This window comes from Rutilus rutilus (assembly GCF_951802725.1).
Source record: "Rutilus rutilus genome assembly, chromosome: 12".
NCBI classification, from domain to species: Eukaryota; Metazoa; Chordata; class Actinopteri; order Cypriniformes; family Leuciscidae; genus Rutilus; species Rutilus rutilus.
In genome coordinates, this window is record NC_140217.1 from 4,277,370 (window position 1) to 4,304,978 (window position 27,609).

The 27,609-nt window shown below is 38.8% G+C and overlaps 1 protein-coding gene across 2 annotated transcripts; it reads left to right on the plus strand.

Moving 5' to 3' along the window:
• Positions 1-2,829: 2,829 nt before the first annotated feature.
• Positions 2,830-27,030, plus strand: LOC311301046 (fatty-acid amide hydrolase 1-like). Of its 2 annotated transcripts, none has more exons than XM_084425880.1 (15): positions 2,830-3,236; positions 3,871-3,984; positions 12,869-13,009; positions 13,097-13,230; positions 14,962-15,168; positions 16,113-16,153; positions 16,231-16,355; positions 16,447-16,572; positions 17,859-17,956; positions 18,095-18,194; positions 18,306-18,349; positions 18,919-18,958; positions 20,778-20,886; positions 22,229-22,374; positions 26,329-27,030. In XM_084425880.1, the coding sequence occupies exons 1-15, from the start codon at positions 3,024-3,026 to the stop codon at positions 26,473-26,475; spliced, it is 1,785 nt and encodes a 594-aa protein (XP_084282006.1). In that variant the 5' UTR covers positions 2,830-3,023; the 3' UTR covers positions 26,476-27,030. The 2 variants fall into 2 exon arrangements, with proteins under 2 accessions (XP_084282006.1, XP_084282005.1); XM_084425879.1 differs by having other exon boundaries at positions 2,922-3,236; positions 18,095-18,203.
• Positions 27,031-27,609: the final 579 nt, after the last annotated feature.

Here is a 27,609-nt window from a genome sequence, read left to right on the forward strand (position 1 = left end):
CAGTTGAACTAAGTCTATCATTATCCAAAACGGGTTATCAGGTTTAGTGTATACAGCTCTTGTATTAGATGCTCCACAATCAGAATTGGACACTATTTTGTTAATTTCATCATTTCATAACTATTTGTTGTGTATTATGGAATATTTTCCCTGAATTGATTTTTGAAAAGATGGAATTTTTATGTAAATAAAGTTCCAGTAAAGCTTTCTTATTTTCATTGTTTGTTTGTTGTTTTATTATTATTATTACGGATGCTTATTTTTAAACATAACTTTTCTCCACGACAAATATATTACGTTTAAAAACAAGTCCTTATTCTACAGAAACTGGTGATAATGGTATAATATTGGTGAGACAGTTAGTCTTTTTAAGAATATTATACATCTATTTAATTACAGTGAATTCCTTACTATAAGATCCCCGTAATTGCTAAAGAGTTTGCAATGGTATTTGATGCCATTCCTAGTTGCCTTATTCAACTTTTATTAGGTCATAAATCCTCTGAGTCTATCTCAGTTAAGTATTAACAGTGTGAAGATTAAAGATAAAACATTTTTTTATTAACTTTTATATAAAAACATTATGCAGAAAAAAAAATCACGGCCTAAATGCAAACCATTTAGGAATTCAATGTATAACCAGATTGAATGGAAAGAGGTCTGGAGTTTAGTTACTGTCTCACCAGAAGAAGTTACATAGGCTACATGTGTCTTTTGTATATAGAGGAAGAATCCATATCTGATATTTAAACTCACAAAATTAAAGATTCAGCTATTTGGTAAAGATATATTTTTATTGCATAAGAGTAAGAGTTTGGAGCAAAATTTGGTGATTAATTATATATGGAAAATACCATATACAGGGACTGTTCGTTTTTATTTATTTATGTAGTAATCTCACCATAAATGTATTTAATTAAATACTACTATTTTTCACAGTCATCTTTCTACTTTAAGACCGGATTTAAAGCAAGGGAAACTACAATTTACCTCAACAAGGCGACATAATGAACAACACTCGTCTCATTCGTGGAGGTGGAAAAACAAGTTCTTTGTGAGATCCAATATTTATTGTATTAAAATTTCAATGCAAAAGAAAAGGCATGAGAGTTGGCTGTTTTTGTCAATTTTAAGTTTTAATTTAAAATGTTTGCGATTTTAATATAAGTACACGGTTAAATATTTTACCACTTGCTTGAGCAACTTAATATATAAATCTATATAGAAGTAATGCATTGAATAATACGTTGTTTAAATTGTGTTAAAACGTGAATACGTCTATTAAAGAGTGTATGTGTATAGAGAGAACCGCAATGCTGACAAAACTTTTTTTTTTTTTTTTTTTTACAAAAGTTGCTGATAACTTCTGGATTTGAAATAAAAATAGTGAGTAAGTGTTTGTGGTACAGCCACACAATACACACTGCAAACGCAGCATTATGTGAAAGCACTAAAGTGTGTGCTGCTCCTGGCACCGCATACACACTGCACACGGAGTATGTGTGAAACAGGCGTTAACCTCTGCTTTCTCAGCACATCACACTCCACTGTTACGGTGGCCATTTCAGTAGATTTACTCACTAACATTGTTGTGGAAACATAATAAGCATGGAAACTAAAATATGGTAGTATCGTACAGCGCACATTCTATCAGCTGCAGTTCTGGTGCCTCAGAGGTGTAAAGTCCAGGTTCAGAAAGTAAAAGTCCTCCTCAGTATTTTGTTCCAATCACCTGGATTTGCTAATTCAGACAGGAGAGAGAACTAATTAGTGAAATCAGCTGACTGAGTTCATGGGTGGAATAAACATATGACAGGACTTTTACTTTCTGACCCCTGGACTATAGCCTACAACTCCGAGCCTCAGTCCCAAATTCTGTAAAACTCGACGTACATTCACATCACATGTTAATGCAGCGGTAGAGTTACACTCACAGGACACTGCACTTATTCACAATCACAAAAGTTAATTATTTGCTTGTGCTTTAAAGCTTTGCCGCGTAAACATTTCATTGGCATTCTGTTCTGACATGATGCACTTTATCTGAGCGTGTACGCCCCGAAGCGCCCACTTTCACACAGCACCAAACTGGATTTTTGTTGGGTCAGACCCATCTGCTAGCGATGGAAAAATATGCACAAAACAAGCCACTTTGACATTTAGCTGTCCGGTGGTCCATTCCATAAATACCGAACAGTCCCTAAACAAAAATGGACAAATAATAAACCTGCACTGCATTTTTTTAAACTTATAGGCTTATATTATTTATATTTTATTTTATTTTATTTTATATTTTATTTTATATTATTATATTTTTTAAAACGTATAGGCTATATTGAGGCCCTAAAAGGAAAACGGATATTTAGAATTTTAGAATCCTTTTCTCTTGGTAATTTCTTGTAAATTAGTTTTTCCTCCTTTTTCCTCTCTCTTTTTGTTGTTTCCTTAATGCTATAATGAATATAACAGTTTAATACATTGTGATCACTATGAAGTGTATATTGTGTTAAGGTTCTTGTTAATGCAATACAAAAGTTAAATATAGACTGTTTAAATGCACGTTATGGCAATAATTATATGTATAATAATAATTATAAGGCACATTTTTACTAGGAAGGTTAGATCAGCATGGCCTAATTCATATTCATGAGTTATAGACATATGGAGATAGAAAACTCTTGTCAAAAATAAAGGTGAAGAAAAAAGGATTTCTTAGCGAACAATTGAAATTATGGCAATTCCTTAATCTTTTTATTAGCAATACGCTTGTGTTTTACATGTAAACGTAGCCATTGCCTTCCATTCAAACGAACAGCCTTTCTCCCAGTCAGGATCGGCCATTTTGAGCGCAGTTTGTAGTCTCCTTCTTTATCGAAGGGCTCTGTCTCCATTCGCCCAGGAAATTGGTTAAGAGTTGTAACACCGGGCGTTCATTTGTTGTGGTTAACACTTCTAGAGTTATTAAAGACCCAGAGACAGACTACACACTGTCTCAACCGGTCACAACACATTGAGCAACAGTTATGGAGAGTTTTAATTTGCAACAACTTACCTCAGATATGAATATTAACTGGACGCCGATGTTTGCAGCCATAGTTTGCGGTACAGGAGCGTTAATTCTCTTCTGGAAATGGAGAAATAACCAGAAGATTCAGAAGAAAATACTAAACGCACGGAAGAGACGTGATAAATCACTTCAACGGGCTGAACAAGCGGTGCAACAATTTAAAATACAGGTAATAAAAATCTAACATGCATCAGTTATTAATGCAACATGCATTATGTATAGAGTAAGTGTTTATGTTTATGAATATGCATGTCATGCATTTAGAAGTCATGGTTCTCAGGGCTATTGAAACTCTGAAAATATCATGTTGTCACTATATTGTGTAAGTTGTCCACAAAAATCCATTGTTTTTTCTATTATATTATAATGAATACATTTAAAGCAAATTAAATACAATTAAATAATTTATTAAATTAAGTAATCAATCCGTACAATTTAAATAAATTAATACAATTAAAACAAAGTAAATGTCAACTTTCCCCCATCTGACTTTTATGGAGAACAACCCTCAGTTTATCTTCACTAGATAGTTTACTTTTGACCTAATGTATGTGAGTGTGGTGTTATTGTGTTCATATTAACAGAAATTATATTACAAAATTATGATACTGGAAAACTTCCCCTATATGTTTTTGACTAAATGTTTGGAAACCAACACAGAAAACCACCTCTAGAGAAAATAAGCATTTGTGTAACTGGATTTTTTCCTCAAGTTAGTGAGATCAAGCCACTGTGACAACTAGCCCCAGTCTCCCCTAGGTGAATATGTAAACATCTGATGTTTGTTTCTTGCATCTTTCCAGAACCCAGACTTTGAGAGCAGTTCAATAGTATCTCTGTCTTTGTCGGAGCTCACCGGGAAACTCGAGGACGGATCCCTGCAGCCGGATGCTGTTCTACATGCTTACATGGAAAAGGTTGTGACTGCGGCCATATTTTAACTCTTCATGGGATTTATGAGTTTATTCCCAGCTTCAGAGGTTTACAAAGGTTTATTGTAAATCTTTTTAAACATTGATCCATCTTTTGCTGTCTTTTCTAGATGCCATTTACTAATAGTTTAAATTTTTACTCGAATTATAAATCTCATTAAATAAGTAAATAAATATGTCTCTTCAAGAAAGAAAAGTTCTAATTTCTAAAAATATAACATTGCAGTTATATAGTACATGGAAAATAATTAATTTGAATTGATTTGGTCATAATGTGGGAAATCAAACCAACATTAGGCATTCTGAGTTGATGCATTTAAGAAAAATAGACATGCAGCCCAACATTAGTAATAATTAACAGAAAAAGATAAGAGCGTGTATCCGTCGTGTAAAAAATACTAAACTTTTGCCTGGATCATATGAACAATCTGCCCATACAGGCTATTTTGAACAAATGTGCATAAATCACAGGCTATGAAGACGCTTGTAAATTACAGTCTCTATAAATGAAAAGAACATAGCCATATATGAGCCTTCACTGTCATGTAATAGGCTATCTGGGATATTTGAGCAGATTTACTCTGCATTTAAATGCGGTTGTCTCTCCTAGAGTGTTTATGTGGCCGTTTGTCCTCTTAGCAGCATGAAAAATAAAACTTTTATTCAAATTATGAATAGATTATATACAGAAAGTGTGAGCAAAGAGTCGCAGCGCGATCGGCTACAATTCTCATCTCTGCAAATCACGTTGTAATTAGAAACCTTTGACGGTCTTCAGACTAACAGAGAGTGTGAGCACAAACCAGCACAGGACCGTTTGAAAGCAGCTGCCTATAAGAGGGTACCGGATTGAGTTGAAATAGTCTGAGCTATTGGACCCGCAGTCCGTCGTGCCTGTTGATTCCCGGCCCGCACCTGCACTGCAAATGACAACGTAAATATGAATCTACCCGTTACATCAAATATTAGCGGTTGCCCGCGTGCAGGACTCTGTCTCTGCTGATTCTGTAGCCAATGAGATTGCTTGCTCAACATTTAAATAGCCTAGTTCAGTGTTCGCTGTAGGCTAGTCCTGAGAGTTTTCTGAACCCCTCCACCTCCCCAGCTCCACCTGCCCAGATCTGCTATGGGATTTGCGTATGTCTGCTTTATGCAGTAGCAGCATATCTTACATTCTCATAGCAGCTTGTCTGTGTATCTATTATTAGTAGCAAGTCCATACTTACTGTGCAGCAGCAGCAATATCAGCAGGAGAATCGAGTCCACCAAGACCAAATACATTAACATTGCCATATTCAGTAACATGCTAAAACTATTCAGAGAGTTTTCATGATTGAAATCATATATCTGCATGCATATACACTACCGGTCAAAAGTTTTAGATCGGTATGATTTTTTATGTTTTTTAAAATAAGTATCTTTTGAACTTTCTATTCATCAAAGAATTTAGAAAAAAAATTGTACACAACTGTTTTCAATATTGAAAATAATAATGAATGTTTTTTGAGCATAAAATCATCATATTAGAATGATTTCTGAAGGATCATGTGACACTGAAGACTGGAGTAGTGATGCTGAAAATTCAGCTTTCATCTGTGGAATAAATTACATTTTAAAATATATTAAAATAGAAAACAGTCATTTTAAATTGTCATAATATTTCACAATATTACTGTTTTTTTTTTTTTTTTTTTTATCAAATAAATGCAGCCTTGGTGAGCAGAAGAGACTTCTTTTAAAAACAGCATCAGCTTCCCCTCTCTCTCCGTAGCAAGCAAGCCGACATGTGCGTGCTTGACTCAAGGGTGCCCTCTATTTGAAGAGAGCACCTGAGAAACTACTGGCTCAACACGTAAGCTATAAAACCTAGCAAACGTATCAGGTGTCGCCCAACCCACAGCGCTACAAACATCTGCCAGCGAGGCACCCTGTGCCAGCGCCCAGGAAGTAGCAACACTCCGGGTGGAGTGGGCACGCAACCCTGGGGGACAAGGTACACCTTGGGTATCGTACGCCAAGATGATGGCATCCACTATCCAGTGGGCCAGCCTTTGCTTAGAGACTGCCTTCCCTTTCTGCAGGCCTCCGAAACAGATGAAGAGCTGATCTGAGGTTCTAAAGCTTTGTGTTCTGTCCAGATAAGTCCGTAAGGGAGGTCTCTGAAGTGCTGTTAACACCAGAGATAGGTCCCAAGAGGGTATAGAAGAGATGCGAGGAGGGTTCAACCTCCTTGCTCCCTTAAGGAACCTGACGATCAGATCGTGCTTCCCCAGGGATTTCTCACCAACTGCATCGTGATGTGCGGCAATAGAGGCAACATACACTTTGAGGGTGGAGGGAGACAGCCCTCGCTCCAACCCCTCTTGCAGGAGAGAAAGCACCAATCCGACCGAACAAACTCTGGGGTTTTCTCCATGAGAAGAACACCAAACGACGAACTGGTTCCACCTTGATGCATAAGCCAGTATCGTGGAGGGGGCTCTAGCAGAGGTGATAGTGTCTACGACAGTTTGTGGTAGACCCCTCAGAACCTCCACTTCCCGTCCAGGGACCAGATCTGGAGTCTCAACAGGTCTGGACGTCGGCCAGCTGTGTGCCAGTGCATCCACACCGAGAGAGTCCTTGGTTAGTGAATAAAACAACTGGCAGTGGGTCATTTCTGGAGAGGCAAACAGGTCTACCTGTGCGGCCCCGAAACGATCCCAGATCAGCTGAACCGACTGAGGGTGGAGTCGCCATTCCATAGGCTTTATTTGCTGTCGTGAGAGCCTGTCGGCGGCACGATTGAGCAGACCTGGAATATGAATGGCACGAAGCAACCTCAGATGCTTCTGACTCCACCAAAGGAGGAGCCGGGCGAGTTGTGTCAAATGACATGAACGTGCACCAACTTGCTTGTTCGTGGTATTGTCCGATCTGACCAGTACATGCTCGGCAATAGCAGCGGCGTTTTGAGGTGTCTCAAAGTAAGTAGTACCGCTAACAACTCGAGGCAATTGATATGCCAATGCAGCTGAGGACCTGTCCAGCGTCCTGCTACTGCATACCCGTCATGCGTGGCCCCCCAACCTGTCTTGGAGGCATCTGTGAACACCACCACATGCCTGGACGCTTGTATCATGGACACACCGGACCGGAGAAACACAGCATCTGACCAAGGTTGGAAGGTTTTCCGGCAAGTTCGAGAAATCGCAACCGTGAACCTGCCGCCAAGAAGCCAATGCTGAAGTAGTCTCATATGTAACAACCCCAGCAGCGTGACTGCCGCTGCGGAAGCCATATGCCCCAGGAGCCTCTGAAAGTATTTCAGTGGAACCACCTTCCTGCTTTTGAACGTATCCAAGCAGTTCAGCATCAACTGGGCACGATCCTCCGTTAGACGTGCCGTCTGTTTGACCGAGTCCAACTCCATACCGAGAAAAGAGATGCTCTGACCGGGGGTGAGCTTGCTCTTTTCCCAGTTGACCTGAAGACCCAATAGACTGATATGCTGGAGCAGCAAGTCTCTGTGTTCACACAACTGTTCCCGCGACTGAGCCAGTATCAGCCAGTCATCGAGGTAGTTGAGGACACAAACACCCTGTTCTCTCAAGGGAGAAATGGCCGCCTCCGCGAGCTTCGTGTCCTTCAGGTCTACCGCTGCAAACCAATCTCCTGGACGGACACATCTGCATATGTCCTTGAGTACTATCATCTTGAACGGGAGCTTGTAAAGGGCTCTATTGCATCCTTCGCCAGTAGGACAGCAATTTCCGCACGCAAGATTGGGGCAGATCTGCTCTTCACAACCGTGGAGCGAACGCCAGCGAATCTGGGTGGGTGCCGGTGGAACTGAATCGTGTAGCCGCGTGCTGTGGTGCTCAGGAGCCAGCTGGATGGTCTGCAGAGGTCGTTCCAGGCTTGCAGAAACCGTACCGGGGGGCTCGTGGCACCGCTGACGTACCAGGAGGAGGGCAGCGAAGTGGAGGGCAGGGACCCAACCCGGAGGGCCCTAAGGCGGTCCGGAGGGGGGTCTGTGTACGTATCGCACGAACCTGCCTCCACTTGGTGGCATTGAGTACGGGAGGAGGCAAACCAAACCTTGAACCGTACTCATCTGCCAACTGGCGACACGAGGGGATTGAGGCAGGCCAGACTGATCTGGGCTGTCTGATAATCTGAATCTCTTGAAACCCAGGGTTTGAGAATTTCTGTCCCTTTGGTGATTCGGAAACCACTGTACTCCGGAGAGACAATGGTGGAACAACAACCACCAGAGAAACTTTCGTCCCCAACCTTGCGTGGCCTGTATCAGGGACGCTTACTCTTGCCTCCTGGACTGGCAAGATCTGACACAGGCTGGGCAGCCTGCCTACGGCTAGCTCTATGCTGAGGCCCAAGCTGTGGCGGGGGCCTAACAGGCTGAGCTGCCTTAGTGGGGTGCCCTCGGTGACGTGCTGGTGGAGTGACTGCTAGCGGCAACGGGGTGAGAGGCACAGCAGGCCGTCGCGGCAGGGTGTGTCAGGCTTCCTCCACCTGCGACTGAGCTACAGAAGGCTGTTGGGCACCACCCACTGTAGCGTCGCCGAACAACCCCGTCTGGGAAATTGGGGAGTCCAGGATCCGAACCTTGTCCACATCCTCCATATCAACCAGACTGAGCCAATGATCGCGCTGCTGAACCACCAGAGTGGACATTGCCAGACCGATCGTGCAGGTTGCCAGACTTGTGCTCCGAAGAGCCAAGTCGGTTGCCTTACAGAGCTCACCCATGAGCTGACAGTCTGGCCTACCCTTTTGCACGTCCTGGAGTGTTTTAGCCTGAAAAAGCTGTAACAAGGCCAAGCTGTGCATAGAGGCACAGGTGTGCCAGAACAGACCGCTCCACCGGAGGGATCGCCGTATAACCACTCATCGCACCGCACTCAAGGGTAGCAAGGGGGGAGGAGCCATCCTGGTCACTTAAGGCAGTAAAGGGTGCCTTCCATGACCTGGTTAGCTCCCCATGCATCTCGGGAAAGAAAGGTACTGGAGCGGTGGGCAGAGCCCAACCTGCTCCGAGAAACCAATCATCCAGCCGAGACTGAGCAGGCCCGGGCGGAGGATTCCACTCGAGCCCGACAGCCTCGGCGGCCCGTTTCAGCATAGCTGACGACTGTGGATCTGACTCAGGCCATGCTGTACAACCCAGGGGGGACAGCATGGGGGGAATCGTCCCCGACAGTATACAGCTCGCCCTCAAATGTAGTGGTCGGCATCCTATCCCCCTGGTGAATTTCTGTAGCGTATTGACTATGGGCTAAGAAATCATGATTTGTTCGTTATAGCAAATAATGCACATTCCTTCTGAAATCCAAAGCTTTTAGCCTCTGAACTCATGAATGCAAATCATGCGTTAGGCTCCAGCCAGTCTCCACTAGATTGTCTTGGTCACGACTTTTATGGCACCTTGAGTGTTAACAGACAACACGACGCAGGACGTTCTCCTGGCTTTGCGAGCTTCAAAAGAATTCCAATCCCCCTCCTCTCAGCAAGAGAGATAACGGAACGTTCTCCTGACGGGCACTCCAAATGCACCACACACACACACAGATAATTACACACATACACGAACTTTGAACATTAAACTTAGAATATAAGCCTGTCAAATGTATACAATATACTCCTGTGTGCTTCCCAGTTCATATTAGCATAGTTTATGATTTTCTAGTTGAAGGAGTGAACTATAAGTGCTCATATTCATGCAGACGAATATAACTTTGTATTCCCACCTTCTTTACCTGCCGTTCTTGGTATCTCGTGAACCGTTTCGGCCTGACTGAGCTACTCAGATATAGGAGATTACAGTAAAATGTATTATTCTATGTGTACCATCTTTCTGGAGTAGAAATTACGAATTCTGACACCGTCATTAAATATGCAGATGAACCGTCCTGACAGGACAAAGGAACTTCTTCCCGCTCAAAAATCTCTGAAGGTGATTTGCCCTTCACGCAAAAGGAGGCGTGAACGAGGATTTCCTTTAGAGAACGGGGCATCCAGTTCCTCACCACTTCAGTTTCATTTCAGTTTCACCTCAGTTCTTCAACTTCAGTTTCTTTTTAGCTTCAGTTTTAGTCTTTTGTCTTTGTTTTTCATATTCTCCTTTGTTCATTTCCACCTACGAGGGAAAATGAACTTAGCCTGAATTATTTCTTTAGTAACTTCACTTTCAAAGGACCTTTAAATTCCCTGTGACTCCGCTCGCCCCAGAAGCAACGAGAGAACACGCCCAGCTCCGAAAGACCGACACGCGCGCCTTCTTTCCTCAGCAACACAAAAGACTATATGCAAGTATCAGCTTATCGCTCATTTGCGCTGGCTGAATAAATATCATTTTTATTCATATCTTTCACATCTACTGCAGTCAGATTAACCCGCGTTCACCCCGAAGGAATCACTCACATGACCTGTGCACTTGTAATGACACATCAAGGATGTTAAGAGGCTAAAAGCAGGTTTAAAACTTGCCCCATTGAAGTCAACAGGGTGCAAATTTTAAAAAGAGGATAACACGGTGTAGGCAACACCGAGTTTTGTCGTTGTTCTCTGTACTGACAGCACTCCAAATGTACAAAAAAATTAGCTCAATGTTAAAATTGACCGGAGTTCTCCTTTAAGGTGATTTGATTTCTTGTTGTCTCTCAAAGGTTACCTTGTCTGTGATTTTTGCCATACTGTGATCATTCTGTGATCTCTCCCTATTCCTCTCACTCTCTCATCCTCCTTCTCTTTCATCGTACTGCCATTATTCTGTTGTATATATATATATATATATATATATATATATATATATATATATATATATATATATATATATTCCGTGTTTAACTGTAGTCACATGTAGTCATGTATTCGTAGTTTCATTTAGCCTATTAAAACCCATTATATTCTTGGTTGGCTCTGTCTGCTGCTCACATTACGAAGTCCCTTAAATGTTTGATCCAAGCTACAAGCTTTACCTTTGTTGATAATTTAATTAGTTTTTATAGAACAGAGAAGTTATTTTTCGTGAGAGTCTATAAAAGGGTGACTTTTCCTGAGAATTGATAGAGGGATCTTACGGCCAGTTTGCGGGACAAACGGTCTGTTTGATAACTAAATTAATTCCATTAAGGGTTATCTCATATAATCGATCTGTAATAAGACTATTGATATATGAATGATGAATTATAATTCGTTGTGATTATTCATATATACAATCAATCTATTTTCAGCTTCGATAATTTAATGTAACTGTATATGCGAAACATGAATCATACCCCTGATTCATTATTATTGATTTCCTATATCATTTGAGAAGTGATTGTCGCTACATTTCCAATGGAACGTCTAATTCACCCATTACAGATGAATCAGTGCGCTCAACACTAGAATCCAAAGGTATCGATGTGAAGGATTTGTGATGAGTCCACGGGGAATAATCTCCGGGCAGAGTCTCAAACACAACTCTGCGATCACCTGACTCACACCACCCGCGAGGGAGTGGCGCAAAATCAGGGACTCTACATTCGCGAGCGAACGAGAGTCTAGATCTCAACACCGAGATGGGCATATTTTCACACAGAAAACATGCACCATCCACAAAAGCTGCCTCAGCGTGTTGTATGCCCAAACACGCGACACAGAAATTGTGACCATCACAAAGGGCTAGGGAACGACCACATCCAGCAGCGCACAGGTGGAAAGACATCCTTCTTCCGGAGAAGGAAGATGAAAAACTCACCCTTGTTTACTTCCTTGGAATAACGCCCTTCACCAGTGCTGGAGCACACAGGGATGTCCGCGGCGACACTGACGAAGCACTCACTTTCCTTGCCCTTAAACCGACCATCAGCCAACAAACACAAAGGTTGCTGTGAGAACAGCAGTTAAGAGATTCAGAAGCTCGCAATCACCGCTGCCACACGCTGTAATGTCAGCACTGGGAGAGCTTCCAACAGAAGTGCCAACACACACAGGCTTGTTATTAAAGTACACTTTCAGAGTTATCGACATAACCGATCAGCTCCGAAGCGAAAAGAATGAAGGGTGGGTGCATCCACTTCCCTGTTATACCTGCGCTGCAGGGCGGGGCGTGGATTGCGCACCTGCCAAAGCTCATTTGGCTTGATTTGTATACTATATCGAAGACATCTGACTCCCTGGCGTGATCCCATCAGTCGGTACGATCGACTAAGTTGAACATTACCCGACTGAAAGGGAACTCTCTTATCCCGACTTCTATTTCGATTTTAAACAATTTGCCAGAACTGTTTTAAATGTATTTCTTTACTATTGTGTTTCAGAGACTGTGGGTATTTTATGCTTTACTGTATTGCTGTGTGTTTTGTCTTTGTGTTTATCTGCTGGCTGGACAAATAATTGGCCCTTTGGGGACAATAAAGTTACCTTGACCGTGAGATATAAAGTCGGAATTGTGTGTTATAAAGTCAGAATTGCGTGATATAAAGTCGCAATTGTGTGTAATAAAGTCAGAATAGTGAGATATAAACTCACAATTCTGAGAAAAAAAGCCAGTCTTTTTTTTCCTTAGCATTTGCGAGTTTATAGCTCATAATTTTGAGAAAAGATGTCAGAATTGGGAGATAAAAAGTTACAATTATCTTCTCAAATGTTTTATTATGTGGCGGAAACAAGCTTCCATAAGAATATATATATTTATTACTATATTTATATTTATATATTCTTTTTTCTTTTTTTTTTACTTTGGGATGATAGAAAAAAGTGCAGAAAAGCAGCAGAAAAAATAATGCAAACATTAAGCAATTATCATTGCTTATTGTTGAGGTCTGTTTGAATGAAACCACTTGTTATCACAAACTGAGATGTGTAATGTCACACTTCAAAGGCTCTGGAAGTGAACAAGAATCTGAACTGCAGCACTGAGATCTTAATGGAGTCCGTGGAGCAACTGACAGAAATCAACACTCAGAAGAAAGGTCTTCTGTATGGAGTGCCGATCAGCATCAAGGACAACGTTGGATATAAGGTCAATATAAGAGAACAGAGGATTACGCAGGTGAAGAGAGGTGACTTCCTGTTTGTGGTGTACGTAACTTCCTGTTTGCGTGTGCAGGGTCATGATTCTTCATGTGGTGTTGTGGGTAAGTTGGATCAGCCTGCGGACAAGGACAGTGTGGTGGTTACAGTGCTAAAGAAACAGGGCGCCATCCCGTTCATCAAGACCAACATACCACAAGGCCTTCTCAGGTGAGTAAACACTGCACATCATTCCTGTGGGAAAAACCTGCTGATATCAGATGATTTGCAGAGCAAGACGAGCCATGGGAATGAATCTTAAGCCAATGAGAGAGTATGAAGAGACCGTGCAGTTAGCAACTCCTTTACTGGAGCTTAGTCAATAAAGTTAAAATGTATTTTTCTGACATTATTAATGACAATTAAGCATCTTTATCCTCCAGTTGTTAATGTGAAAACTTATTTTCATTTCAATTGGAAAAAATTATATATTACTTAGATTGTAAAGTACAGTTGTAAGTTTAAAATGTCAGTGTTTGTACTGAATTTAATTTAGCTCTTTTTAATAAAATAAAAATAAAACATTGTGAGAATTTGGGGGGAAATATGCATGTTACAACATTGTCACAATGCAAAAAATAAATAAATAAATAATAATAATAATGCTGCTCCTAAAGATGAGTTGTTTTTTTATTCTTTCATTTTTTCTTAAAGAAGAAGGTAATGTATCATTTTTATTTTCATTTTGCAGTGACCTTTCTTCATGAAATTGAACTTTTCACCTCGCAAAGCAATTTATTTGGTACTATTTTCAATAGAACAGAGGCATGCAAGCCCTCTGTTCAGGCTTTTTCTTTCTTTCTTTTTTTCTAAAGCTAGTATGCTGTTTCTAAAAGGACTAGTCTAATATACTAGTAGTTAATTTCTCTCCTGCAGACCTCAGTATTCATAACAGAGAATTCACAAAAGAGCTCTTCAAATGACAGGTCTTATTAGCATCTGTTAAAATGATGGTATAATGGCATTATGGGGTTCTATTACATGGGAAATGTGTGATATGTAAGGCTTAACTTATGCTGAACCATGATAATATGAATACATTTTTCAAGATAATACCTTTTTACTGAAAAATAAGTTCAGGAGTGGTTTATCTTCTGTCATAAACACCTGGTGCTCCACAATCATTAAACATTTTATGAAAGTTTCAGGGGTCAGCTAGAGTAGTACAGAAACTAGAGCAGAAGTGAGAATGTGTCTTCAGTTGTCTCTTGAAGGTTGTGATGGTCTCAGGAAATCAGGTAGAGGCTGAAAGCTCGTTCTACCACAGAGGAACTGAGAGAGTGAAGGTTCTGGAAAGCGATTTTGTACCTTTGTATCCACTGAGACTTTTTCGATTAGTTCAATTGTAGGGATACGATATTATTGCGATACTCCAAGACATAAGGTAAAAGGTTTAAAAAAATGTTTTACTGTTGATTAAAATGCTAAATTTGGTTATACAGTACATTGGGGGTGGAAATGAATAGGCTTGGACTTGGTGCTGATAACCCAATGCACAGGACAATAGTGACACCATAATAAAAATATTCATGATTCTGAAGCTGAAAATTTGAATTATTTTAGACGAATGTGCTTGCACTCTGTCACTGACTAGATATCAAAAATAATACTTTTTACTGGTAACAAGACATTTGGCATTATCAGGACCCACACATGTTCCTCCATTGCATTATTATACATTATATTCAACATTATATAGTAGTTTAATGTAGTACTGACACTAAAACTCTGTAAACTTGAATTTTTTTCTCGCATAGTAATTTTCATTTTGGGTGAACTATACACAATACTTATTGTCACTATCCACGATACATATTGTTGCATTTTTGTATTGCGATATATTGTGACGTGATATATTGTTATGTAACCAACCCAACCCCTCTGTATTTGTATGTACTGTAGTTATGACTGCAGTAACCCCATTTATGGGCAAGCCTTGAACCCCTGCAACCTCAAGAAGACGCCTGGCGGTTCATCTGGAGGAGAGGGAGCTCTGATCGGAGGAGGCGGATCTATCCTGGGCATTGGCACTGATATTGGAGGGAGCATTCGTATCCCATCAGCCTTCTGTGGGATTTGTGGATTTAAGCCCACATCGAAGAGGCTAAGGTTCGTATGTGTCTTTGGTCACATTTGTGTGAGGAGACTGTATATGGTGAGGAAAAGTTTCATTTTCCAAAGCAAAGGGTTCACAGCAGTTCTTGCTACAGTAAATGACAACAAAGCTTTTAAAGATTCTGCCAGACAAATAAGTGTTTAATAAAGTGCCACCTCAAGGTAAATTAATGTATGTTGATATTTTGCTGTTTAAACAGTAACAGGGTTAACATTTCATGATGTTGAGCCATTACTAGCCTTGTGCTCAAGGTCAAGACACTACAAGGTGTTAATATAAATATAATTTAATGCCCATATTGCCATATTGTTTACTATAGAAAATCAAGGCAACAGAGTTGATCATTTAAGAGACAAATCTAACAACATTTGAAAAAACATGTTAACACATTTACAGCGTACAGGTGTCACTTCATGATGATGTCGTCATAATTTTTTGTGTGTAAATTCTGATTAAGAAACACATAATCTCATAATCAAGAGTATGATTATGGTCATTAAGGGATAGTTATAATGGCAACAGGGTGGATGCATAACATAGGAAAACAACTTCAAGTATTTGAATAATGCATTATATCTATTAATATCTTAAAAAGAAAGAAAAAATACTAGAATTTGCTTGCATATGTTTTTTCATAATTAAAATGAGCGTATTTACTAATATAAAAAATTTGGTAACACAGGGCTAAATGCCTATAATAACATATCTGTAAATAAAAATGTTTATTTGTTAATGAGGGACACAAAGGTCACAGTAAATGTGCTCAATTTCTGTAAATATTGTCATAATAGCATTTCTTATTTCTTTCTTTTGATTTTAGATTGACATTTTTTGTGAGATTCACCTGTAGCTCTTTTGTTGAGATGTTGTGCATATAATCTATTTGTTTATTCTTGTTCTTTGATTTGCTTTATTTTTTTATATCATCCTTGTTTAGTGGTCAAGAAATCAATTCTTGTGTCAAAGGCCAGAAGTCAGGTAAGATCAGGTTTGCTGGTCTAGTTTTGAACTGTAAACAAGCCGAAATATAAGATGTGCTATGTGCTGGATTACAGTGTTGTCCTCTATTGGCCCTTTGGCAAGAGACGTCGAGAGCGTGGCTCTGTTTATGCGGGCACTGCTTTGCCAAGATATGTTCACTTTGGATCCCACTGTTCCTCCTATACCATTCAACCAAAAGGTCCTGTATAAATATAGCACATCAAATGCTTGTTTATGGGTCAATTATAGGTGAAATACAGAATCTATGATACTTTCCTCTTATGAAACAGGTGTATGAGAGCTCAGAGCCCCTGAGGATTGGTTATTATGAGAACGATGGTTTCCAGCAGCCGTCTCCAAGCATGGCCAGGGCCTTCAGGGAGACTAAAGCCCTGCTGGAGAGAGCGGGTCACACGGTACACAACTACACTACATTAATAGTTCTTATATTAGCCATCGGCAGTTTGTTGGCAAGCAAAGGATATGCCCTTTTCAAACCATTAACACGCAAATAGTTATGTATTTGCAAAATACAGATCACCCATTTTTTACTGGATGTAACATCACAGTCTGAATGGCTTTTAAGATCTAAAATAAAGATCTTTTTTTTTTTTTGAATTTAAATGTAGTTTTCAAATTCCACATGTAACACCAGTAATTGTATTTTTATGAGAGCAGGGACTATTGTTGTAGTAGCCCATGAATAACTATGTTCAAATGAGTAAATGTATTTCCATTATATCACACATTGTTTGGAGGACAACATTGGGCAGGATGTGAAATAGAAAATAAATAAATAATGGGTTAAAATTAATTCATCTTTTAATAAATAATAAATGTTACTAAATGTTACTGCTTTTTTTTTTTTGCTTTTGTTTATCATTTTTTAATTTAGTCATTTTAATTTCCGTTTAAAAATGGGAAGCTGTAACGCAGACTCGGACGAGCTTGGGTTGAGATCCAGCTTTATTAGTGAAGACAATAGAATCAAACAGTCAAGGGTCGGCAACCAGCAAAAGACATCAACGAGGGCCGGACAATAATCGTAGTCGGACAGGACAGGCAGCAAACCATCAGGAACAGAGAGTGACAGCAAACAGGAACCATAGACTGTAAAACAAATATGGACACAGTGTTCGTGACGTCACCCGTTGGTTTCTGAAGAGCATTTTTGAAGCCCAAAGTGGGCGGAGCTGGCCGACGCCATCTTGGTAGCGCATCGCTCCAGTATAACCGAAAATGGAGGCGGGATTAGCTGAGGTAACAGACAGCAGACAAACGGCTAGTAGTGATAGCTGCGGCAATCCACCTGTCACTCAAGTGGCCACGCCCTTAATTATGCAGAACTTTAAGGCTTAATATAATTTAAACGGATGAGTTATAAAAAATAATCACCCCCCTCACAGTTGTCATGAAGGGCAAATTTAGCTATATAGACAAAAAACAATTTTTGTACCAGGCTGTAAACAAATTGTTTTTGCTGTAAAGTTGGGCATATTAACATGGGGGGGTCTATGGGATTGACTCTCTCTCTAGCGGCCAGTCGATGAATTTTAACAGTTTAAGTCACTTTCGTGTTGGATTCAAGAGAGAGACCGGAAAGGTTGCAGCTTGGTTTAAACACTATACATTATACAGAACGTGTGAAAAGTTGAGATCTGCAGATTTGAAAAGCAGGTCTGATGTGTTGTTCACATTTCAGCTGGTTCCTTTCCCACCTCTACGGCTCTACGAAGTCTTCTTTGAGTTTGCTTTTAAAGGAGTCCTGGCTGATAGAGGCAGAACGCTCTACAGTCATCTGTACGTCTGGTATCAGCACATTCACACGTCATGATTGATATCCATTAGAACTATTCCAGTGTTTCTGGCCTCATTAAAGACGCTGTAGATTCATAGTAATCACACATTATGTTTGTATTCATATGTGTGTGATTTCAGGAAGTCAGGCCCCATTGATCCGTGTATCCGGGATCAGGTCGCTCTGTTGCGGATCCCAGACTTCATAAAGAAGTTACTCTCTGTTGTTCTGAAGCCTGTTGTGAGTTCTGTAAATGTTGTTTCTGTTTCTCATTTGCATCTAATTAAGCAATCTGTTTTACTCAAGCTAATATGTTTTTAAACTCTTTTATGTTTGGATTACTTTCTCCAGTATCCGCGGTTGTCTGCAAGCCTGAAAGCAAGTGTTGGAGTTGGGTAAGCTACAGACATTTTTTGTTCATATTACTTTGCATAATGAATATAATTATGCTGATAAATCTTGTGTTCTTGAGTGTAATGTAAGTTACGATCTTTTTTTTTTTAAATAAAAAAATAAAAAAAGGGGGAGGGGGTGTCAGTAAGATTTATTTGAATCAAATTAATACTTTTATTCAGCAAGGATGAATGAAATCGATAAAGTGGCAGTAAAGACCTCTACATTATTACAAACTGTGAATTTTTGAACTTTCTATGCATTAAAGAATCCTGACAAAAATCTATCATGTTTTCTACAATAATCTGAAATGTTTTCAACATTGATAATAATCATAAATGTTTCTTGGGCAGCAAATCATCATATTAGAATGATTTCTGAAGGATCATGTGACACTGAAGACTGGAGTAATGATGCTGAAAATTCTGCTTTGATCACAGGAATAAATAACATTTTAACATATATTCACATAGAAAACAGTCATTTTAAATTGTAATAATATTTCACAATAGAACTGAGCAGAATTGAAATGATACCATTCCTTTAATAGCTTTTTTTTCTCTCTTGCAAGGTCTATAGCAGAATTATGGAGACATCATGTAAATATTGAGGTAGAATTTTATTATTTTTATTTTATTATTAATATTACATGGTCTTTCATCAACACCACTGAGATTGTAGAAATGATTACACACAGTGTAATAGAGGCCTATGGTTCTCTCTGGTCATTGCTGTAACACATTAAATCACGTGAAGCATCACATTATGCACATTGTTTCTTCATTTTCATTCCTGGAACCATTATATATATAATATATTTTATATTTATATATATATATATAATATATATATACATTATAATCCCTGCTAGGAAACATTTAAATGCCATCCTGACAAAAAAATAAATAATAATAAAGATTATTATGTGTCCTCATTTCAGTGTATTATTGTGACCGGTGTTGGGGAAAGTTACTAATACAATATTGTGTTACTCCCTATAAAAGTAACTAATTCCATTAATTAGTTACTTTTGATAGACAGTAATGTGTTACGGTCAGGGTTTGAAATTAACTTTTTAACCCACCGGCCAATTTGGCTACTAAATGTTTAAGTTACCGGCCATTCAGAACTTCTACTAGCCAAAAAGAAGAAGAAATTAACCAGATTAACTACGTCACAGCTTTTATTTTCATACATTAATTTCTTATTAAAACAAAATCCTGTCATCCAGCAATCTCCTCCTTTCCTCATTTATTCTCATCTCTTTTTTTGTACCAAACATGTGTTTTTTTTTTGTGTGTTTTTTTACCAAACGTGTTTTAGGTGGAGAAACATGTAGGATGATGTAAAGAACATGTAGGATGTTGGGAAATAGCTAACTTTATGTCTTTTCTGTTAACCAAATGTTTTTTTTAATCTTCGCTATTGCTGCAATGCAAGTGAACAAGCGCGCCGTTATGTGTTGCTTAGTGACGTCTGTGTTCAAGTATGCCAGAAATGCACAGATTCTGCGCAATACGCTGTATTTAATAGATCACGATGACTCACGATGAGTATTTGCGCTAAATCCGCACAGATTTGGCTTAGATGAACTTCCCCAGCAAAGTGCAAATTGGCTAGTGATTTGACAGCGTTAGCATTAAAGCGTTAATTTCAAACCCTGGTTACGTTACTTTTTCTCACCTGGGCTGGGTTTGCTTCTTTGTTTTTTTATAAATAAAAAAAAATTATAAAAAAAAAGAAAAAAAATCTATTCTTGGCAAATGTAAAAGACCTTTCACACCAAAAGTGAATAAGCCTCAGGCTGAAGGAAATGCAAATTCACGTCTGTACAGCAACTCAAACAAACCTTTCAGCTGTGCTGCGATTCTGGACCCCGGAAGAAGAAGAAAGTTCAACTCTTACTTCAGCATTAAAAACAAAAAAGAAACGCATATGATGTTTATGACGGAATACAATATTTAAAGGTGTTTAGCAGTGATATTTCTATTTACAGCGTAATGATGTAATGATAAAGTTTACAGTGGCTTCATACATTTATTAAAAACATAAAAAAGCAAAACACCTGATGCACATTTCTTTGTTCTTCATTTTCTAGAAGTAGAGTTTAAGAACCTTGCTGTATTTTTGACACGGGACAGGAGAGCTGTCAGTCAATACATGGGAAAACAAAGAAACCTGTTACTTATTTGAAAAAGTAACAGATATTTTGTTGTAAAATTAAAAGGAATTTGTTACTTGAAAAAAGTAATCCGATTACATAACTCGCGTTACTTGTAATTCGTTACCCCCAACAGTGACAGTGCCTCCCTGCAGATGAGCAAATTAATTTTCCTGGCACATACTTTGTATCAAAAGTGATTCTTATTCTGACATGATTGTATGTATTTTGAGAATGTGTGAAAGGTTTTTCGTTTTTCTCATCTGTAGGAATACATTGATGAGGTGATAGCAGAGTGGAGGAGACTGAATGTGGACGTTTTGTTGTGCCCTATGATTGGACCAGCCTTCAATTTACATTACTGCGGCCGTATCACCAGTACTTACCTCACATTTACATACTATTACATTATCTTTGTGCCTGTAAACCTGGGGTCGGCAACCTTTTTGTCATGAAGTGCAATATTTTAATTTGTCTTGTTAATCACTGTGCCACATCCCATGTCTCATTGCTTTTAGCTTTCAATTCCCTTATTATTACTAGTTAATTTAATTCTGACTAGCAAAAGTGTTTCCTGTTTCATGATTTACTTAAAGTCAGCCTGAAACAAGTTTTGATAGACTTTTCTTCCCTATTGTGACTTCTGGAACAAGAACAAATGTGGGCGGGGCTTGATTTTGTCCGTGAGGAATTGATTGGATGGTTGTGGTTTGCTATTGGTGGATCTCATGTGAGTGACAGGTTGTCCCGCCCTCATCATCAGAGAAGAGATCCTGCAAGAGGAAGGGAAAGTTATTTTGGTTAAAGTCCCCCTGTAGTCAATGATTTTATCCCTTACAACTCATCTTTTCCTTGAAAAAAATTCTTCATGCCTTACTTTGCGAGCTCCGGCGAGGGTGGCGCGGCGCGTCTTGGACGGTGAGAGCGGCGAGAAGAGTTGAAGTCAGGTCAACTTTATGGTAATAAGCTCTGACGCGGTTCGGCGGCAACCAATCAGAATGTAGAAGTCCTCCGCCTGAGAGGATTCCAGAGAATGCAATCCTGTAAACACTGGTCTACTTCGATATACATCAGAGCGTCTCCGAATCTTTCTCTGGCGTCGTTGGCAGGGTGGCGAGAGCGAATTTTTAACGTACAGTTAAGCTTGAATGTAACTCTACACCCTTGCCCCAGTAAGTATACACTGTTCTATGAATATGCAAATGAGCCCCGCCTCCACTCACTCACAGCAGCTCAGAGATCCACTCGTTGACAATCACACGTTGATCTGATTGGTTACAAGGTTGTGACGTCAGAAACACCAGCGATTTCAAGCCGTGTTTTTGAGGCTGTCTTTGGTTCACTGCAGTTTTAAGGAGAAAATACTCAGCAATGGTGTTGACTTATGAATGTGCACATGGCTTGTCTTAAAGCATATTAAAAACACCACATAGACACAAAAACAACATTAAAAGCTTGATTTTTACCTAATTATGTGCACAGATATATAATTTATAACAAATACTGCAATATTCCATTAGAAATAAGAATGGTCAATTTTGATTTCATGGTGACTTTAACAAAAAGGCTGATGTAGATTGTGATCCAATGTCTGTTTGATATATTATGCAGTAGGTGTCTGCGGTTTAAAGTTACTTATTAACTCGACAGTCATGATTTCAGCATTACATAAGGCCTTCAACAGTCACCTAGATGCAGTCATTTTTCTCCACTCCTGAAGGTGCTCTCAGCTACACATCCCTGTACAACCTGCTGAACTTCCCAGCCGGGACCGTGACCGTGTCTACAGTGACGGAAGAGGACGAGGCACAGCTCAGTCAGTATACGGGTGTCTATGGAGACGTGTGGGACAAACTCTTCGTTGAGGTAGGTTTTCACAGTGCAAGACCACTGAAGTTAAGTCGTATTAAATCCATAGGCTGTTTTTGTCAACCTTAAAGTGTTGTGATAAATTGTGAGTTGTATGCCTGACAACCACAAGGCGGCAGTATAGTCACGATTACAAAGACAGAATCAGGACTGGGATCAGTACTTTTATAAAACAGACATGTGATATATGTAAAGCTCTACTTAACTCCAGTAACCAATAGGAAAGCCATATATGGGACTATTTGGACTGTGAATATTTTTGGGCCCTTATATGGAGAATTTCTTTTCTTTTTTTAAATGTCTATTCATTTCATTACAAAAAATAAGCCCTTTTTTTTTTTAACTATTACCCCCAGTATCCCAAATATATGGTGAGAGAGTGTTTTTTTCTTTTTTTTCTTACTAACTCTTAAACACTCCATTATTTCAACCTTGTCACAGTATGTTTGGGATTCATTTAATTTGAATAAATAAATGGGATAACTCTGGTAGTTTTACTTTAGTTTTGGTATGCTTTGAAATATATCACACATTATAACATGGGGAAAAAATATTAATAATTAATTTAAAATGTTTGGAGGTTGAATGGTCAATGTAGAAACGACCTTGGCGAACAAATGTAATTGCACAGACCACATTATTTATTGTAAACAATTTTGTATTTTGTGCCATGAAACATTTTGGTGAAATTTGTGTTATGTGATTTAAAAAAAAAAAATATATATATATATATATATATATATATATATATATATATATATATATATTGGGCTTGACAAGGCTAATATAAGTGTTACCAAAATATTGTTTTTGTTATCATTTATTTAAAGATGTTTAAATCAAACCATTATTCTTAAAGGTCATCTTCATTTATATAGCGCTTTTAACAATATAGATTGTTTCAAAGCAGCTTTACAGAGACAAACGTATAATTTAAGGTAACAGAGATTGTTTTGGCTTTATAGCGGTTCTAATAATTAAGTTATTTTCCAGCTAAAGTTAGTTTTGATTGATTCGCTTCCGTCGCAACAAACATTTGTTATTAAATTAGGGGCCGCTAAGACGACACCATTCTCTCTACACAGACTTTAAACACGAACCTGTGATAAACGCTGATGGCGTTCACATGCGCATTAAGAATTGGTTCTATAGTTATGTGCGTTTGAATATATGTGCATAGGTTTGTATTCCCTACAGACCAAGCCTAAACAAAGTACTGGTCTTTAATTATAAATTTTGATACAGTATTTTATTTTGTCCCTTTGGGGTAGGTACACGAAACTAATTTTCCCGACAACGCTTTATCTGTAGAGTGGTAAAGGGATCCTCCATAGGGAGAGACTAGTTGGCACTGCGTTGTCATCGGGTCCAGGCGAAGGTCCTTCGTCAGATCTGGATACGGCCTGGATCCGGCAGGCTGCGGGAAAACCTCGGTATAAACAAAGACACTAAAATTAGCGTAGATGCCATTCTTCTTATGATGTAACGAGTACATCAGGATTTATGGGATGTGTTCCCGGTTCCGGCTGACCTAATCTATGCAGCCTAACATTGAATTATAGAACTCTATAATGTATTATGTGAATGCTAGGTCAAAGAGATGTGTCTTTAATCTAGCTTTGAACTGACAGAGTGTGTCTGCTTCCCGGACAATGTTAGGAAGACTGTTCCAAAGTTTTGGTGCTAAATAGGAGAAGGATCTACCGCCAGCAGTCGATTTTGATATTCTAGGTATTATTAACTGGCCGGAATTTTGAGATCGCAATAGATGTGAAGGAGTATAATGCGTTAAGAGCTCGCTCAAGTACTGCGGAGCTAAACCATTTAGTGCTTTGTAAGTAATCAGCAATATTTTAAAATTTATGCGATGTTTAATAGGCAGCCAATGTAGTGTTGACAGAACCGGGCTAATATGGTCATACTTCCTGGTTCTGATAAGAACTCAAGCTGCTGCGTTTTGAACTAGCTGTAGTTTGTTTATTAAGCGTGCAGGGCAACCACCCAGTAGAGCATTACAATAATCTAGCTTTGAGGTCATGAACGCATTAACTAATTGTTCCGCATTTGTCAATGAGAGCATGTGGCATAATTTAGATATATTTTTAAGATGGAAAAATGCGGTTTTACAGATACTAGACACGTGACTTTCAAATGAAAGATTGGTATGAAAGAGCACACCCAGGTTCCTAACCGACGACGAAGACTTAACAGAGCAGCCATCAAGTGTTAGACAGTATTCTAGATTATTACGTGTGGGAGTTTTTTGTCCAATAATTAATCTCTGTTTTTTTCCGAATTTAGAAGTAGGAAATTACTAGTCATCCAATTTTTTATATCAGCTATGCATTCCGTTAATTTTGTGAATTGGTAAGTTTCGTTAGGTTTTTAAGAAATATAGAGCTGAGTATCGTCAGCGTAACAGTGAAAGCTAATTCCATGTTTCCTAATGATATCTCCTAATGGTAGCATGTACAGAGTGAACAGCAGCGGTCCTAGTACAGAGCCTTGTGGTACGCCATACTGAACTTGTGATCGATAAGACATCTCTTCATTTACTGCTACAAACTGATAACGGTCAGATAAGTATGATTTAAACCATGCTAGTGCAATTCCACTAATGCCAACATAGTTTTCTAGTCTATTTAAAAGAATGTTGTGGTCAATGGTGTCAAATGCGACACTAAGATCGAGTAACACTAATAGAGAGATACAACCACGATCGGATGATAAGAGCAAATCATTTGTGACTCTGAGAGCTGTCTCGGTACTATGGTACGGTCTAAATCCGGACTGAAAATCCTCGCAGATGTAATTTCTTTCAAGAAAGGAACACAGTTGTGAGGATACTGCTTTTTCTAGTATCTTTGACAGAAAAGGCAGATTCGAGATCGGCCTGTAATTGACTAATTCTGTAGGATCAAGTTGCGTTTTTTTAACAAGCGGTTTAATCAAAGCCAGCTTAAAGTTTTTTGGTACGTATCCTAGAGACAAAGACGAATTAATGATATTAAGAAGAGGATCTATGACCTCTGGGAGCATCTCTTTCAGTAGCTTAGTCGGTATAGGGTCTAACATACATGTTGTCGATTTAGATGATTTAATGAATTTAGTAAATTCTTCTTCTCCTATAGCAATAAATGAATCAAATTTTTCCTCAGGGAGACTAAAATGCACTGCCTGATGCGATACTGTAGTAGACGGTTGCATAGTTATCATTTTGTCCCTGATATTATCAATCTTATAAGTGAAGAAGTTCATAAAGTCATTACTGCTGTGTTGCTTGGAAACTTCTGGGCTTGAAGCTTTCTTTTTCGTTAGTTTAGCCACTGTTTCAAATAAATACCTAGGATTATGTTTATTTTCTTCTAATAGTGTTGAAAAATAAGCAGATCTAGCAGCTTTTAAGGCCTCTCTGTAAGTAATCGAGCTCTCCTTCCATGAAATCCGAAATACCTCTAATTTTGTTTTCTTCCAGTTGCGCTCCATTTTTCTGGCTGCTCTCTTAAGGGCCTGAGTGTGCTTGTTGTACCACGGCGTTGGACTATTTCCTTTAATCTTCTTTAAGCGCAAAGGAGCAACTGTGTCTAAAGTGCTGGAAAAGAGAGAGTTAAAAGTTTCTGTTGCAATATCAAGTTCTTCTAAGCTATCTGGGATGCTGAGATGATGAAAATTATTAGGAAGATTATTGATAAAGCAATCTTTAGTGGCAGAAGTGATAGGTCTAACATATTTATAACACAGAGTCGGCTTTGCAGCCTTGGTTAATTATTATACCTAAACCCAATATTTAGGTAGATTTTTTTACTTTAAATGGCTGCTATTTTAATTAAAAAACTAAAACTTAAAAGTTTAGCATTTTTGCATTACTTTTGCATTACAAAGTCAAACCCATCGTATAATATCAGTATTATGTCATGGGATGCAAATGTGTGTGTGTGTGTGTGTTTTCAGGCAGTGAAGGATGGTGTAGGTCTCCCTGTGTCAGTTCAGTGTGTATCTCTGCCGTGGCAGGATGAAATGTGTCTGCGCTTTATGAGAGAGGTGGAACGGCTCACAGGCAAAAACTCACCAAAACTCACCAGGAAACACGATGACTGAAATTCAGCTGCGTGTGTTTCTGAGCTGCAAACGGTTCAGTCGTAGGTGAGTTATGAACGGGCCGGCGCAGAATCTGTGACCACAGAAACATCCACAGAATTTGATCATTGTCCATCAGGTGTTTTAGCTGATATGATGATGCTTTAAACTAACAACAAGACTGTAGTATAATGTATTTCATTAATGTTTACATCTAATCGTTCTTGAGATTGTGTGTTGAGTTAATCTTTATTTTTGATGTTTAAATCAGATTAACATGTAAAAATGACTAAAAGACATGAATAGACAACGAGAAACTATTTGAAACTGGGCTTAACTTTTGGTGAAGATAGTGGCACTAAAATTACACACTTCACCTTTAATAAACAAATAACTTTCAATCATTCTTCACTGTTTAAATGAAGCGTGAATATTTGCAGTCAGTATAGAAGCAATGCAGCTTCATGAAGCCTGAATGAGGATTTGAATGCATCTCTTCATATCTGTATCATTTTGTATAATTGAATGCCTTACAAATTCATTAAACTAAAATTAATCAGTACATCACAGGTTCACTGAAAGCGTGTTCCTTGCTTGTCTGTCAGTATGAGATGAGCACTGCTCGTTTTCTCTGCCCTGAATGATGACTTTGGTTGGAAAGGCTTTAACTGGACTTAATGACACATGACACCATCAGCTCCAGTGTAATGTAAATATTTGTCTGTTCTTGGTTTTGCGCACATTTTGCATTCTTCATTTGCATTAGTCATCAAGGATGGGAACTCGTCCTTTTCTCATTATATTGTTCTCTTTCCGGGTCCACTGCTGAAATGAACCCTAACTCTAATTCTGGCCTGAATAAAGAATGTATTCAAAAAAACATTGATTTAATAATGTAACACGGAGACATACGATAGGGATCAGTGAGGTTAAAATAATAATAATACTTTTATTCAGCAAATATGCATTCAATAGCTTGAGGGTGAGTAAATTATGGGATCAGTTTAATTTTGGGGTGAACTAACCCTTTAAAATGCGTGCAAAATTGGAGTATCACATAAAACATTTACGAATAAAGCAGCGTTTCAATCCCATGTGTTCAAGAGAACAAAATCGTCACTTCCTGGGAAATCGGCGCAAAATATCAGTAAAAAA

Bases quoted from the DNA above. Each gene is read 5' to 3' on its own strand.
- LOC311301046 (XM_084425879.1), top strand. From the start codon at position 3,024: ATGGAGAGTTTTAATTTGCAACAACTTACCTCAGATATGAATATTAAC. The intron at 18,204-18,305 runs GTAAATGTTGTT...TACTTTCTCCAG, and splicing joins TGAAGCCTGTTGTGAGTTCT to TATCCGCGGTTGTCTGCAAG. The intron at 20,887-22,228 runs GTACTTACCTCA...CCACTCCTGAAG, and splicing joins TTACTGCGGCCGTATCACCA to GTGCTCTCAGCTACACATCC.